Source organism: Anabrus simplex, chromosome 8, assembly GCF_040414725.1.
Source record: "Anabrus simplex isolate iqAnaSimp1 chromosome 8, ASM4041472v1, whole genome shotgun sequence".
Taxonomy (NCBI): Eukaryota; Metazoa; Arthropoda; class Insecta; order Orthoptera; family Tettigoniidae; genus Anabrus; species Anabrus simplex.
This window is the reverse complement of record NC_090272.1, coordinates 103,298,985-103,313,734: the sequence shown is the minus strand read 5'-3', so window position 1 is coordinate 103,313,734 and position 14,750 is coordinate 103,298,985. Positions and strand designations below refer to the sequence as shown.

Sequence of the window (14,750 nt, the reverse complement as noted above, 5' to 3'; positions counted from 1 at the left end):
ACTTGTAAAAAAAAAAAAAAAAAAAAAAAAAAAAAAAGTCCCTAAATTTTAAGTAAACTTAATGTAAGTCCTATTTCTATTATTTTCAGATCTGCAGTTTCAGCTGGTGTTTACGAAAGGTGGAGTGACTCTTGTTCAGAGTAGCCCCAGCCCATCTTCTCCTGAAGATGACAGCAAGCCTAAGGTAAACCTAATGGGCTCTGCATTTTTCATACAGTATATACTTGAATAAACATACGTATGGCAAATTCTGATTGTTCATCTCTATATTCTTTAGATCATCCTTAGTCCAAAACAAGTGAACATGACTCCGCTGCAAGTGGAACTCCTGGAGAAAGAAGTTGCTGAACTGAAGAATTCTTTGAGTGAAGCCAGAACTAAAAACTTGTATCTCTCTGGTATTGTTGAGGAACAGAAAAAGTAAGTTATGAAATAGTTATGCAGTTATAATTATCATTATTTGTTTGTTTCTTTGTTTGTTTATTTATTTGAAAATTTTCCTGTACATTTGCTGGTTACTAGCTTATGGTGTCTAATAATATGTAAAACATTAATTTAGTTACTATGTGAAATTACATATTGTTTTTTAGAAATCTTACTTTAAAAGAAATACCTCAGTGAAATTAACCTTCATTGACATATGTTAACACATTCACTCCCAGCTCCTTCCACGGGCATTTAATCATGCAGTCCACCAATATCTAGATGTAACACACAGCCTTAACTTAGTATTGCTCTTATACTGTACTATAACCCCTAAAAATCTGGAAATTTGTACATACCCTCACAAGTTCTTGTACGTTTTAAATCTGTGATATATGGTTTCATTTATTTTTACATTCTTCAGGCACGCTATTTCTCGCTGTAGGGTTACTGTCTTTTTTGTAGACGGTCAACAGTGTACGTTCTTTTGTTTCCCATCCAAACAAAATGGGTTGGAGGGGGTCTTTTGCCATTTCTTTCTTGGGATGAATGTGATCGGAAGCGCAGGTAGTAGCGGAAGATATTGAAGCCCACAAGGTATCAGAAACAATTGATGAAGGAACTAAATCACGTGAAATCTCTTGCTGACCTTGGAAATAAGTTTGACAGACATTCTGCATGAATATTATATACGTTATTTTCTTCGGTTGGTTTTATTTCTGGTACATTTGGAAGCAGTTGTGTATGGTGCAAATTACCACAAAGAAGAAAAACACTTTCTTTGACCACCTACATGTTCATAGTGCAATCTTACATCTACAACCTGTGAACGTCATTTATAATATAACTATTTGTTTTTTAGTATGCCTTCTGTCAGCCTTCTCTTAATGTGTTAGTTCTCAGCTTTATAACTTAATATTTTCATTTGCCTATTCTGCGCTTTGTCCTTTGTTGGTAGCCTGTTCATGTTTTTAACCCATTGAATTCCAATATAATTATCTAAATCTATAACACAGAATACCAATTTAAAATGGATGATGCTATGTACAATATACCATAACAAGTGTAACATAGGGTACATATAATTTACAACATAGTTGGATAAAAACTTGCCAACATGTTTAATGTTTACCATTTTAGTAGTTAACACTGGTATGGTAAATGTTGAAACAGGCAGCAAGATGTAAAGGTACCTCACATTTCTCACATTCCCGAAAAGTTTCACTGCGTTTTCCATGTGAAGTGCACACTTTGCAGGCCTTGATGGGATGAAGTTTCTTTGCAGTAGCAGGAATATGCCTTGGGAAATGTGCCATGTCTTTGCTTGCAGTCTGGTTGAGCAATCTCCATTCGAAACCAGTCCTCTTCCTGTGTAATTCGGCAATGTTACAGATTCAAGAATCTGTTCTGCCAGGTCCATGCAAAATGCTGTGAACTTTTGCGTTCTTTCCTGCACTACTTTAGAACAGAGTTGAATAAATATCCATCATATAAAAGATCTTCCTGTAACATTTCATGAATTTTCTCATAATAGGAAAACAGACAAGCACTTGATCATGTCTGTCCACCCCTCCCATTCCCCTGTTGTAGTCCAAGACCATTGAGGGTTTATTGATGCACTCTAGTTCACTATCTGCTACCTGATCCTTTCTGTTCCCTCTCTTTCTCTTCTTAGCCCCAGTGGCCACCATTTCCACGCCTCTGTGCTTTGAAGACAGCATGTAAACATCCTTGCGGTCATTCCATTGTATAGCCACTAGACCGTGACTTGACCTTCTGTCTCCCTCACCTTTCTTCAACCACGAACCTACTACGCTGGCATAGCAGGGGAAGAGGTGGTACTCCCACGTGGCGCGTCCCAGGTGGCGGATAGGGCGGTCCTAACTGGCTTGCCGACGGACTTGAGGGAAATAAAATACCTCTTACGGACCAAACACACTACCCCTTGCGGGTGGGGGACGCACATGTAGAATACACCCGCGGTATCCCCTGCCTGTCGTAAGAGGTGACTAGAAGGAGACCAAGGGGCTCTCAACTTGGGAGTGTGGATTGGCGACCACGGGGCCCTTATCTGAGTCTTAGCATTGTTTCCACTTACTTGTGACAGGCTCCTCACTTTCGTCTATCCTATCTGACCTCCCTTGGTCAACTCTTGTTCTTTTCTGACCCCGACGGTATTAGAGCATTCGAGGCCTAGGGAGTCTTTCATTTTCACGCCCTTCCTGGCCCTTGCCTTTCTTCGTCCGTTACTTCATTTTTGAAAGTGACGGATCCCTTCTTTCTTCTTTTTTCTCTCTCTTTACCCCCTGTGGGTGGGGGACGTAGACGTATAATACACCCACGGTATCCCCTGCCTGTCATGAGAGGCGACTAAAAAGGGGCGACCAAGGGATGATTGAATTAGAACCATGAAACTCCTTTTGATTTGTACCATCATGCGGGTAACACAATGGGTTGCCTGTACTTGTAAGTAGTACCACTAAATTAGGTACGAAATAGGTTTGTGATTAGTAGCAGTAAAGAGGCTGGCCTGGGGGTTTCCAGTACCCGTGTGTCGTACCCATGTGAGCAACACCGCGGGTCTGGGCGTAGCCTGTGAGTTGTACCGCTATATGAGCGGCACCGAGGGTCTGCGTTGCCTGTGATTAGTACCCACTATGTGAGGAACACCACGGGATAGTGTGGTAGCACACCTAGGTGAGAAACCTTATCGGTTTGCGTTGGCTATGAGTGCCGCCATTGTGTGAGAAACACCATAGGTCTGCATTCCCTGTATGAAGTGCAATACTTGTGAGTAGTACCATCTTGTGTGAAACACCGTGAGTCTTCACTACTTTTGATTAGTACCCCAACATGACAAATACCATGGTTCTACTTTACACACGACATGTACCATTCTGTGGGGCCTTAGACGTGGATTTTGCACCTCTTTAGACATCAAGCATCGTTGTGCTTTATAAGTGGTCCCTTGGTCAGTAATACTATTATTTACGATTTTTTGAGTCTGATCCACTGTTTTTTTGCTTGTCTGTTTTTTGTTTTGTTTTTGGGTTCATGTCCATCCATCCATTCATTCTTCATGACATTTTGTCTTTTAGTTTGGTCAGTGGATGAATTTGAACTTTTTGTTATTTCATTTCGTACCATTAGGGGCTGATGACCTCAATGTTAGGCTCCTTTAAACAACAAGCATCATCATCACCTTTCTTTACTTGCTTCTTCACCAAATCCTTGGCCATCATCTTTCTCTTTCTTCGTATGATTCCTGTGGTATTTGTGTTTCTGTTACGAAGTTCCACAAATAATTTAGGTGATGAATAACAGTTATCTAAATAAAGATTCTATCCCTTGTCTAAGATAGGTTTTGCGAGTTCTAGCACTAAATTTTCACTTGCACTCAGCCCACTTCCCACAAGTAAATTGTCACAGGTGAACAATGTAGTGGAAGTGGAAAATGTTTATTGAAGACTTTATTTGTAAAGTGTGGCAATTTGTTTTATTTGTATGCCATGTAATGACCTAACCTGTACAGTGTAAGATTTGATAACATATGGATTTGTAAATAGTAGTATTCAGTTCTATATTTACTGGAAGTATCCAGAAACGTTTGTTACATAAAATTTTTAACAGGGTGTGTTGCCTTTTGTTGGTTAGGTATTCTAGAATGTATTTTCTGACTGTTCTGGAAATGAAAGGTTCACGATCGCATATTCGAGAATGTAGGTTAAGTTCGCGACTAAAATTGGAATTGTGATTGGTGAACTTCATTTCACTTGCCTGGAGAAAACTGTTGGCTGGTTTGGTCAATATTGCTGCTTCCAGTCCATAATTTAAAGTTACAAGATATGTTTTGGAAGGCCATGGAAATGTTTTATCGTAAAGCATTTGATGAACAGGGTGGCAGAATTGGGAAACTGCTTGTATTCTATTGCCTTTTTTTTTTTTTTTTTTTTTTAAGTATTGGCTGAAGTGAAGCTACCTAAACTACAAAGTTGTTAACAGTGTCTGTTTCTTCAATTCCTACTCATCACTATTATCTTCCTCTTATTTCTGCTGATGGTTAGTCCCATTCTTCTAGTTTGGCTCTGTTCCCGTTTCTCCCCATATCATTACATCATCAGTAAACACCAAATAATTTATTGTTTAGTCCTTCCTTTTAAGTACTTTGATTATCTTTTCATACCAAGCAAGTTGGCTACGCAGTTTTGGTCACATAGCTGCAAGCTGTCATTCATCAGATAGTGGGTTTGAGCCCCACTGTTGGCACCCCTGAAGAGGGTTTTCTGCTGTTTCCTATTTTCACACGAGGCAAATGTTGGGGCTGTACCTTTTTTAAGACCATGGCTACTACCTTCATATCCTAGCCTTTTCCCCATCCTTGCTTTGGGTGCATTGTGACGTTAAAACCACTAAATTTGATTTTTTTTTAACTTGTTGCAACTATGATTGAATTTTAAACTTTGTTCTTTCCTTCTAGGAAAATAGATAGTCTAGAACATGGAAAACAAGAACTGGAGGCAGTTGGAAGCAAAATAGGTCCCAATGCTAAGACTGATGCACAAAACCAGGCTGGTAGTAACTCGAAGAATGTGACAGCAACAGAGGGAACTGAAGCTGACCTCACGTTTAAGTTGGAAGAAGCAGAAAGGGTCATCCGGCGGTTACGGCGAGATAATGAAGAACATCGAAGAGAGGCAAGTTTCTGATCTGGATTTCAAATAGCAAGTATTTATGTAACTTTATTCTCATATTCCTTTCCTAAAATAATATGCAAGGAATCTCTGCTTTACTACATTATATTATATATAATTTGCTAACATCTCTCCAGTCTTCTTCTTCTTTTCTTTTTCTTCTTCTCCTCCTTCTTCTTCTTCTTCTTCTTCTTAAAAAGATATGACAATATATGTGAGAACTGAGATTTTTAAGAAATTGATTTATGGAAATTCAGTATTATAGATAAATGTGTTTCTTGAAATTGATATGTGACAGAAGTTAAAACTCTGGTTTTAAAACTGTGTATCTGAAAAGTCTTCAATTTCCTGTCTTCCCAGGAAATGTTGTACAGGGTGAATGAAGGAGGTAAAGGAGTAAAGCAGTTTGTGTTATTTTCAGAGAATGAGAAACAAATATGTAAATTTCCATTAGGTGAAAAGATAGAAGATAATTCATGTTTGAGGCATATTTGCAGCACTGACACAACAGAAGAGTGAGTGGATAAATTTAAAATTAAATATTGTGTATTTCCAAAGAGAAGATAATGCCTAATTTTTAAGTCTTGGAAAGAAAAAAAAGACATTTGTTGCTTCGTAGCAAAACTGTATTCCATATGAGCATTCCTGTATTGAGATTTTTCCTACATCTCCTTCTGGGAGGGGATGTCTAGTAGTGTGTGATAATTAATTCATTTAACTCTCTGGTGCCATTATTCTAATTCTGAATAAAATGTGGCAAGATACAGGAATATTAAAATTTGTATGAGATTAATATATGCAAAATTCTTGAAGTTCATAAAACCTGCATGTTACTGGCAGATGTTAAAACTCTGGTTTTTAAACTATGCGGTTGAAGAGCCTTTAGTTTTCTATCCTTGAGGGGATACATATGGTAAAGAAGCAAAGCTGTCATTGTTATTAATTTCAAAGAATGAGAAACAAATAAGGTATGTTGAGTTCCATTAGAAGGATATAATTTCTTTTTAAGGCATATTTGCTTTGTTGACACAACAGAAAAAGTGACTGGAAAAAAATTCAACTCTTCCGGACAGAAAACAACCCCTAATTGTTAGGAATTGAGTAGGAAAGGTAGGACACTTGATTCTTAACAGAACAGTATTCCAGGTGAGCATTCCTATATTGAGACTTTTCCCTACATTCCATTCTTTTTCTGGTAGAGGATGTCTAGAAGTGTGATAATTATTCAGGTTCAGAGTGAGTATTAGTGCCTCAGGACTTGTAGTGTTTTATCAGCATTTGCCTAGAGTGTGGGAAATCCCATGGTCAAACAGGTTAGTTACATTCAGTGCCAGATTCAAAGCTTTATCTCTAAGGAATGTGGTTTTACAATCCTATGTAGTAGCATCAGTTCAAAATTATGTATGAGGACATCTTTAGAAATATCTTAAAATGAAGACAAATGTGCAGCAAGATGGCGGCGAGTGAATGTCTCAGTGTGGGTATCCTCTGTGCTACTTTAGTAATATGTGTGGTTAGTCAATTGAATTGTCTTGAATTGTGTTGGAATTTCTTCCGAGGAATTTAGTGGTGATGTGGAGTGTAGTGAGTTGGCGATCTGTGACGATATAATGGTGAAATCAATGAGATTGTGTTTGTGCGCCACGTGATCAGGCTGTGAGCAGCTTATGCACACTACGGGGCCGGCTTCTTCAACTGCCGCGATTGATCCGCCTGCAGTTACGCAATGGAACGTGGAAACTTCCCTCGCCCTCTCACAGGCAGAAGACTGGTTAACTTCGGATCGTAAGTTTTATTTTCCTTCCTTACCTTGTTTTCTTACGGTCCCAACATCAACCCACGATTCGTTAAAATTACGCTGTCATGCTCGCCGTTCCCCTTTAAGTTTCTTACTAACACTGTTACTCCTGTCTGATGATGTGCAAATTAACAACAAATAATTAGTTCTGTGTACTGTCAAAATATCAGGTCCATAAAAAATAAGATTACAGACTGTGAACTTCATGTTCAAGAATTAACTGCTTTCGACGTTATCGCCTTAAGTGAAACTTGGTTGACGGATTTTGTGTTAGACTCTGAAATCCCACTCTCTAAAGAGTTTTCCTTATTCAGGGCTGATCGTACAACTGGATCCCGGGGAGGGGGTGTTTTAATCGCTGTCAAATCTAAATGGCATGTGACCCTACGCTCCAACCTGATGAATGGCTGTGAAGCTGTTTGGGTTGAAGTTATATTTCATAACATAAAATATGTATTTGCATGTTCCTATAGACCACCTCATTCTTATCTCAACTATTCTGAAGCTTTTCTTTCCTCTGTGCTTAAAGCCGTTCATTCCAAAGATAACATTTTCATACTAGGAGACTTTAATCTGCCTGTCTCCTGGATTTCCCCTTCATTAGGTCAGCCTTCTAATAGCCTTGACAAATGGTATATGGACCACTATATTACAGGACTGAACTTCAAACAGCATGTCTTGGAAAACACCTGCGGAAATAGTCTTCTTGACTACCTGCTTTCCTATAACGAGCCCTCATCTGTTTCTGTGGGACGAAATATTTTAAGCTCCAACCACAAGTCCGTTGAAGCAACTTTCACTCTCACCCCTCCCCGTGCTCCGAGATGTCATCAACCTGTCCTTAGGAGCTCTGTGCCTGTGTGGCGTAAAGTTGACTGGCAGACTGTGAATCGTACCCTGTCCCTGTTACCATGGCATTTGTTGCACGTGGGTGAAGTTCAAGATGCGGTGGACTTATTTTATGATTGGACGCTTGCTGTGATCCGTGACCTCATTCCTACTTGTTCGATGTCCAGAAAATTCCCCCCATGGAAGAAGAGTGATACTAAAAGTGCTGTACAAAAAAAATCGGTAGCCTGGAGACAATGGAAGAATGCGCCCTCCAAAGAAAAATTAGAAAATATTCTCTGACCTTCGCAAACACCGCAAGTATTTATTAAGGCGGGATTACTCAGAATATATTAACGCAACCTGCCTTGAAGTAAGACACAACAGTAAAAGGTTCTGGTCACTTTTAAATAACAGAAGAGACAACAAACTAATACCGGAAGTAGTAACCTGGGACCATTCTGTAGCCAGTGGAGCAGATAGACCAAAATTATTCAATGAATATTTTACCTCTAATTTTGTTAAACCTGTGCAGTATGCTGATTTTCCTAAAATCAAACCTGTTACTTCCCATAGCCTCAGTAATATTTCTACCACTGAATCTGAAGTGTACTCCCTAATTTCGTCTTTGTCAGAAAATAAACCGACTGGTCCTGATGGTCTCAGCCCTATCTTCCTTAAGAACGCAGCAGTAACTCTGTCATACCCTATTAGCGTGATATTCAATTGGTGCTTCTCAGTCGGCTACTTTCCGAGCTCCGGGAAACTTTCTTATAGCACACCCGTTCTTAAAGGTGGACAGAGGTCGGATATCGCAAATTATCGCCTGGTCTCTATATTACCTGCTTTATCAATCATTTGTGAAAGGATCATCCACCAGCATTTGCTTGCGTTTACAATTCCATATATATCCCCTCAGCAGCATGGTTTCCTTCCTGGAAGTTCCTGCATAACTAACTTGGCTATCCTCCTCCATCATTCCACATCTGCCATCCATGCGGGCTCTCAACTTGATGTATGCTATATCGACATCGCAAAGGCCTTTGATACTGTGGATCACACGCTTCTTGCACACAAACTTTCTGAACGGTTTAACGTGCATGGGAGACTTCTAGCTCTAATTAATAGCTTTCTGAGCGAAAGACTACAGCGCGTGGTCCTTGATGGATGCAGTTCTTCTCCAACCATCGCCCTTTCTGGTGTCCCGCAGGGCAGTGTCCTAGGTCCACTTCTTTTTGCCCTGTTTATTGATGACCTTATCGATACTGTTTCCCACCATTCATGTGAAATCCTTCTCTTTGCAGATGATTGTAAAATCTTAAGGCAGATCGATTCTCCTACAGATAAAATCCAATTGCAAAATGCACTCGATTCACTGTCAGGTTGTTGTACTACATGGCGCCTTAAACCTCATCCCTCCAAGTGTTCCACCATTTCGTTCACGCTTCGTAAATCCCCTCTTCTACAAGAATATCACCTACTGAACCAACCGATTGCTCTTGTTGACAGTCAAAAAGACTTAGGAGCGCAATTTGACAGTAAATTGTTGTTTGTCTTGCACTTAAACAGGGTTACCTCGCGTGCTATATCACTCCTTGGTTTACTTTACAGGTTTTCTGACATCACAGATGTAAACACACTCAGAGCATTCTACGTTTCCTGTATCTTACCTATTGTTGAATACACCTCTCCAGTTTGGTCCATTTCTGCTTCTTCAAACCTCAGCCACCTTGACCGTGTACAATCTTTTTTCTGTTCTATCGTCAGAGCCAGGGTCCTTGCATGTCACAACCTAAGCACTATCCAAGTGCTTGGGAAACTGAAACTCAAGACTCTTTCTACTCAGAGGAAAGTAGCCGACCTAAAGCTGCTATACAAAGCAGCTAATGGTCTATTTAGGTCTCCAGATTTAGCTTCCTTATTCCCCCTCCATGTCCCATCCCGTAGTACCAGAATGAAGACCCTATTCCATATTCCTTACTCCCGGCTTTCTCTCATCCAAAGGTCCCTTTATGTACGTATTCCAGCCATGTTTAATACATTATCTATCAACAACAACCTAGACATCTTCGTAACGTTTCCTTCCTTCTGTCATGATATTTCTCATATAACTTAATTTTCCTTCTTATTCTTTCCTGTTCTGCTCCTGTATTTACTGTAAATGTATTTTTCTTCGTTAATATTGTTGTTTATGTAAATATATTGTATATGATTGTACAGTTTTTATTGTGTATATTTGTGCCTTTTGTAAATTTTTATATATCTTTCATTTTAGATTTATATCTATTGTACATAGCTTGGATCTTTGTAATTCGGCGTTATGCTGTTGCTGATCTTGAACAAATAAATAAATAAATAAATAAATAAATTCACTGATTAATATGAACTTACAAGGGAGTTATTACAAGTTGCAATGTCAATTGCAGTTGAATTACAATTGAATAATCATCAGGCTTGGCTGCAAGGATGGTGTAATACGTAATAGCACCTCATCACACCTTCCTAGTTTTCTCTTGAGTCAGAAACAAACCACGGGGACTTGATCTACCTCACAGGACATGTTCAGAACTAAATACAGTCCCAATTAACAAAGGCAGGTGTGCTGACTTACTTCAGAAATGGGAAAAGGTACCTCTGCAGCATCTCAAGGCAGACAGTCCAACATATTGTTGGAAAGTGCCCTCTGAGCTACTATCGAAACCCCAGAGATATGTAGGACTCTATACCAGTGGTGATAAGAATATTAACCAGTAGAATGAGGCTCGCTTCAGGTGACGTGGCCGGAGCGAGCCCGCTGGTGGGTGCGCGTCATGTGAAGTGTGGAAAGTTTTTATTTTTTATCTCCGTTACGAAACAAGCGGTAGGTTTGAAACTTTCTCCGCATGTTCCGAGAGGTGCTGCCATCTGACAGAAATTTTGCACCTTCGTGTATGTAAGCAGTTCTCGTCTGGGAATCCCCTTGTTATCTGCTACATAGCTGCGTAGCGTAAGAACAACGTATGTGGCGCTTGGCGAGAAGCTCAGTCGGTGTGCTGCGCGAAGCGTAGTATTGCGTGTCTCGGTGTGAATGTTTTCAGCTCTCATAAGTTGTTTTGTTGGTATATAAATATCTCTTGTGATTTATCGTTTTAATTCTGCATGTAGCATTTCCTATTTGTTGTGAACATGTCCAAAAGAATTGTAGATCTTCTGAGTGATGATATACGGGATATTCTCGAACTCGGTGAGGAAGATAGTTGCCGTGATTCTAGTTTAGATAGTAATGGTGACACTATCCCCCTATTAGATGCTCCAAGCACGAGTGCTTTCGTCAGAGTAGGCCTGCTGCCTAGATGCCGTGAACAGGTGTCGAACTCCAGTGGGAGTAGCAAGTCAGAAAGTGAGAACGATTTGCTTCCTACCCTGCCTAATGACTTGGATGTAAGGGGATGTAGGAGATCCTGATTTCCAGCTACATACCAAAGTGGAATTCAGGGCGAACTTTTAAATAAAAAAGAACCGGACGAAATATACGAATATTTCATTGATGAACTGTGCGAATTTATTGCAGAGCTAACTAGTCTGTATGCTCAACAGTCAATACAAACTAGTATAGGACCAGCTAAAATGAAAAGAAGAAGCAGGGAGAGGGATTGGGTTCCTACTAACAAGGAAGAAATAAAACTTTTATTTGGGATCTTTTTTCTTCAGGGTATAATTCAAAAGCCGAAGCTATCTCATTATTTTTCATGTAATAGATTCTTTGCTACGCCCGTGTTTTACGAGACCATGTCCGAGAAACTTTTTTTCCTTCTCCTGAAATTTTTACATTTCTCAGATAATGAGGCTTACGCTTGGCAAGTATCCCCAAAACTCTACAAAGTGAAGCCAGTTTTGGACATTCCTATGTATAACTTTAAAATTTCCTCTTTGCCAGATGATTGTCTATCAATTGACAAAAGTTTACCCCTTTGGAAAGGTCGCTTAGGGTGGAAAATGTACGTTCTGAAGAAGAAAGCTTGTTTCGGGATGGAATCTTTTAAGTTATGTACGACTAAAACAGGATATGTGTGGAATATCCTGTGGTACACAGGCAAGGAAACTGAGCTAGTAAATGACGTTTGTGGGGTAAATATTTCTCAGTATACCAAGCCCTCGAAATTGTATTTGCTCAACCGAACCTCTTCTAAATAAGGGATACCTCATAGCTCTAGATAATTATTACAGTAGCCCGGAACTCTTCGATCAGCTCAATGAGTTTTAGACAGACACTGTCGGTACTGTAAAATCTAACAGAAAAATCTTCCGAAGGACTTCATGGGGAAAAAGTTGAAAATAGGGGAGGTAGCTTTTGCCTAAAAATACAAACTCATGGCCTTGAAGTGGAAAGGCAAGAGAGACACCTGCATGCTGAGTAGTATTCATGACGTCGAAATGCGCACTGTTCTAAACAAGAAAGGAGAAACCAAAGAGAAGCCGGTTGTATGTATTGAGTGCAATGACTCAATGGGAGGGGTGGACTTATCGGACCAATGTATCGTGCCATACAGTACGGTAAGAAAAATAATGAAGAAATAACACGCAAGATTTTTAGACACCTACTGGACATAAGTGTTCAATGCTTTCGTGATATACAAGAAACACGGCGGTAAATTCATTCAGCTGGAGTTTCGTATTCAAATTGTGCAGAAACTATTTCAGAAGTATGCAAACGCTACCCCTAACGCAGCCTTGCCAATTTGATCAGTGAGACCTGCACCCGTTGAATTGTCAACTCAGTTCTCGGGAAGGCATTTTCCAGATTTCAATCCAGCCTCAAAATCAAGACTGCACGCAAATAAGAGATGCGTTGGTTGCGTTGCGAAAGGCCAACAGCAGGATATTCAGTATTGTTGTGTAGTATGCAATGTTGCTTTGTGCCCCTCTCTTGCTTCAGGTTATACCATACAGCTGAAGTATGAGCATTGCAAACATGCCAGCGAGTCTCAGGTTCCATGCTCGGGGAATTTGAGAAGCTCGTAGTCTACACTCGGTGACTGCTGTACAATCTGTGTGCCGGCAACTATCAGTGACCATCCTGAAATAGTTTTTTTCAATTTTTTTCTTCAGTCATTTGTTATAACTATTGAGTGTAAATAATTAGTGTAAATAGTGTTGAACAGTGTAGTGTAATTTTGTGTAATGCGGTGACAAAATTGTGACGAATGAACTCGTGGATTACTCGCTGCCCTCTACAATGGCAAGTTATAGGCCTACATGGTGAGTATATTTTTCTATTTTATTTCAGGAAAATATGATATTTGAGTGAATGTGTCTCTATTATTTGGAGTATTTGATAATTCTTCATTTGTGTGTTACGCATTTCAACTATGAATTAATATGAGCAACACAAATAATACTCCGAATCAGAGTAAATGCCACGTATGCAATTTTTGCACTGACACTGGATTAAAAAAAAAAAAAAAAACACACCTCATACCTTTATTTTCCTTCTTTCACCTCCTCTAAAATTTTCCTTTGATCCTTACCTACCTCCGTTTCTCTCTTCAGCTAAAAAAAAAAATCTCATACCTTTATTTTCCTTCCTTCACCTCCTCACAAATTTTCCTTTGATCCTTACCTACCTCCGTTTCTCTCTTCAGTTAAAAAAAAAACAAAAAAAAACACCTCATACCTTTATTTTCCTTCCTTCACCTCCTCTAAAATGTTCCTTTGATCCTTACCTACCTCCGTTTCTCTCTTCAGCAAAAAAAAAAAAATCTCATACCTTTATTTTCCTTCCTTCACCTCCTCAAAAATTTTCCTTTGATCCTTACCTACCTCCGTTTCTCTCTTCAGCTAAAAAAAAAAAAAAATCTCATACCTTTATTTTCCTTCCTTCACCTCCTCAAAAATTTTCCTTTGATCCTTACCTACCTCCGTTTCTCTCTTCAGTTAAAAAAAAAAAAACAACACCTCATACCTTTATTTTCCTTCCTTCACCTCCTCTAAAATTTTCCTTTGATCCTTACTTACCTCCGTTTCTCTCTTCAGCAAAAAAAAAAAAAAAAAAAAAAATCTCATACCTTTATTTTCCTTCCTTCACCTCCTCAAAAATTTTCCTTTGATCCTTACCTACCTCCGTTTCTCTCTTCAGCTAAAAAAAAAAAAATCTTACTGTCTTTTATTCAGAATCAAATTTATGGTCCGCATTGAACTGCGAATTTATATCCACCTTTATTTAACTCCATATATGTTATTCCACCTCGTGAAACATCCATCGTCCTTCAAGATTCCAGAAGCAGAAGAGCTTTCTCCTAGTATCGTACTTCGCATCGTCTATTAATTCTACTTTATAAATATCTTGAGAAGACAATGTTACGATTCTTTATTTTCAATTGATCTCTGTATGAACAACATTATCGCTTAAGAACCAAGTTTTTTCGATTTCCATTTCCACAATTTATACGACGCACGGAACTTTTTTAAGGATCTCTATTTTTTAACATAATATAGCGCTTCTCTGGTTTCCTAAGCCTCTTCGCGCAACAATTGCCTTGTTCCAAAAAATGAAGAGCCTTTCCAACATCCATGTATTTTGACGTCTTTCAATACCTTACAAAATACGACGTAATCTTCTTCGAATATACAACAGCTAAGAAGAAGCCAGCATTCAACCTACTCTTCTTCTTTATTACATCATTTAGTGCACAGTGGTCTTTTATAATATACGGCGCACCGAACTTTACATAACTTCCGCTCAGTGCTTCGTCAATTGGAAGAGTTATTATTTTTAATATATCTCTACTCAAATTCCCACATGGTATGTACCTTTAAAAAGACTGTACTTGTGTTTACATTGTTTATGTCTTTCTTCGATATTTACGCTTTAATTTACTTCAGGCTGATGATGACCTATTACTAGGTCGAAACTAGTCCCTATGTAATTTTCATTTTGTATTGAAAAGGTGGACCAATAATAATATATTATTTTACTGACACTGGATGAATTGAAAAATCATTTTAATTGTAAATAATAACGCAATTTACAC

At 38.9% G+C, this 14,750-nt stretch overlaps 1 protein-coding gene across 2 annotated transcripts in view; it reads left to right on the top strand.

Annotated features, from left to right (window-relative positions):
- The window catches only part of LOC136878856 (caprin homolog), a 100,082-nt gene that overhangs the window by 46,341 nt on the left and 38,991 nt on the right, over nt 1-14,750 (top strand). For both annotated transcript variants that reach the window (XM_067152395.2, XM_067152396.2), the window contains exons 3-5: nt 90-184; nt 278-420; nt 4,901-5,117. In XM_067152395.2, the coding sequence (XP_067008496.1) occupies nt 90-184; nt 278-420; nt 4,901-5,117 (455 nt within the window). The remainder of the gene's footprint in view (nt 1-89; nt 185-277; nt 421-4,900; nt 5,118-14,750) is intronic.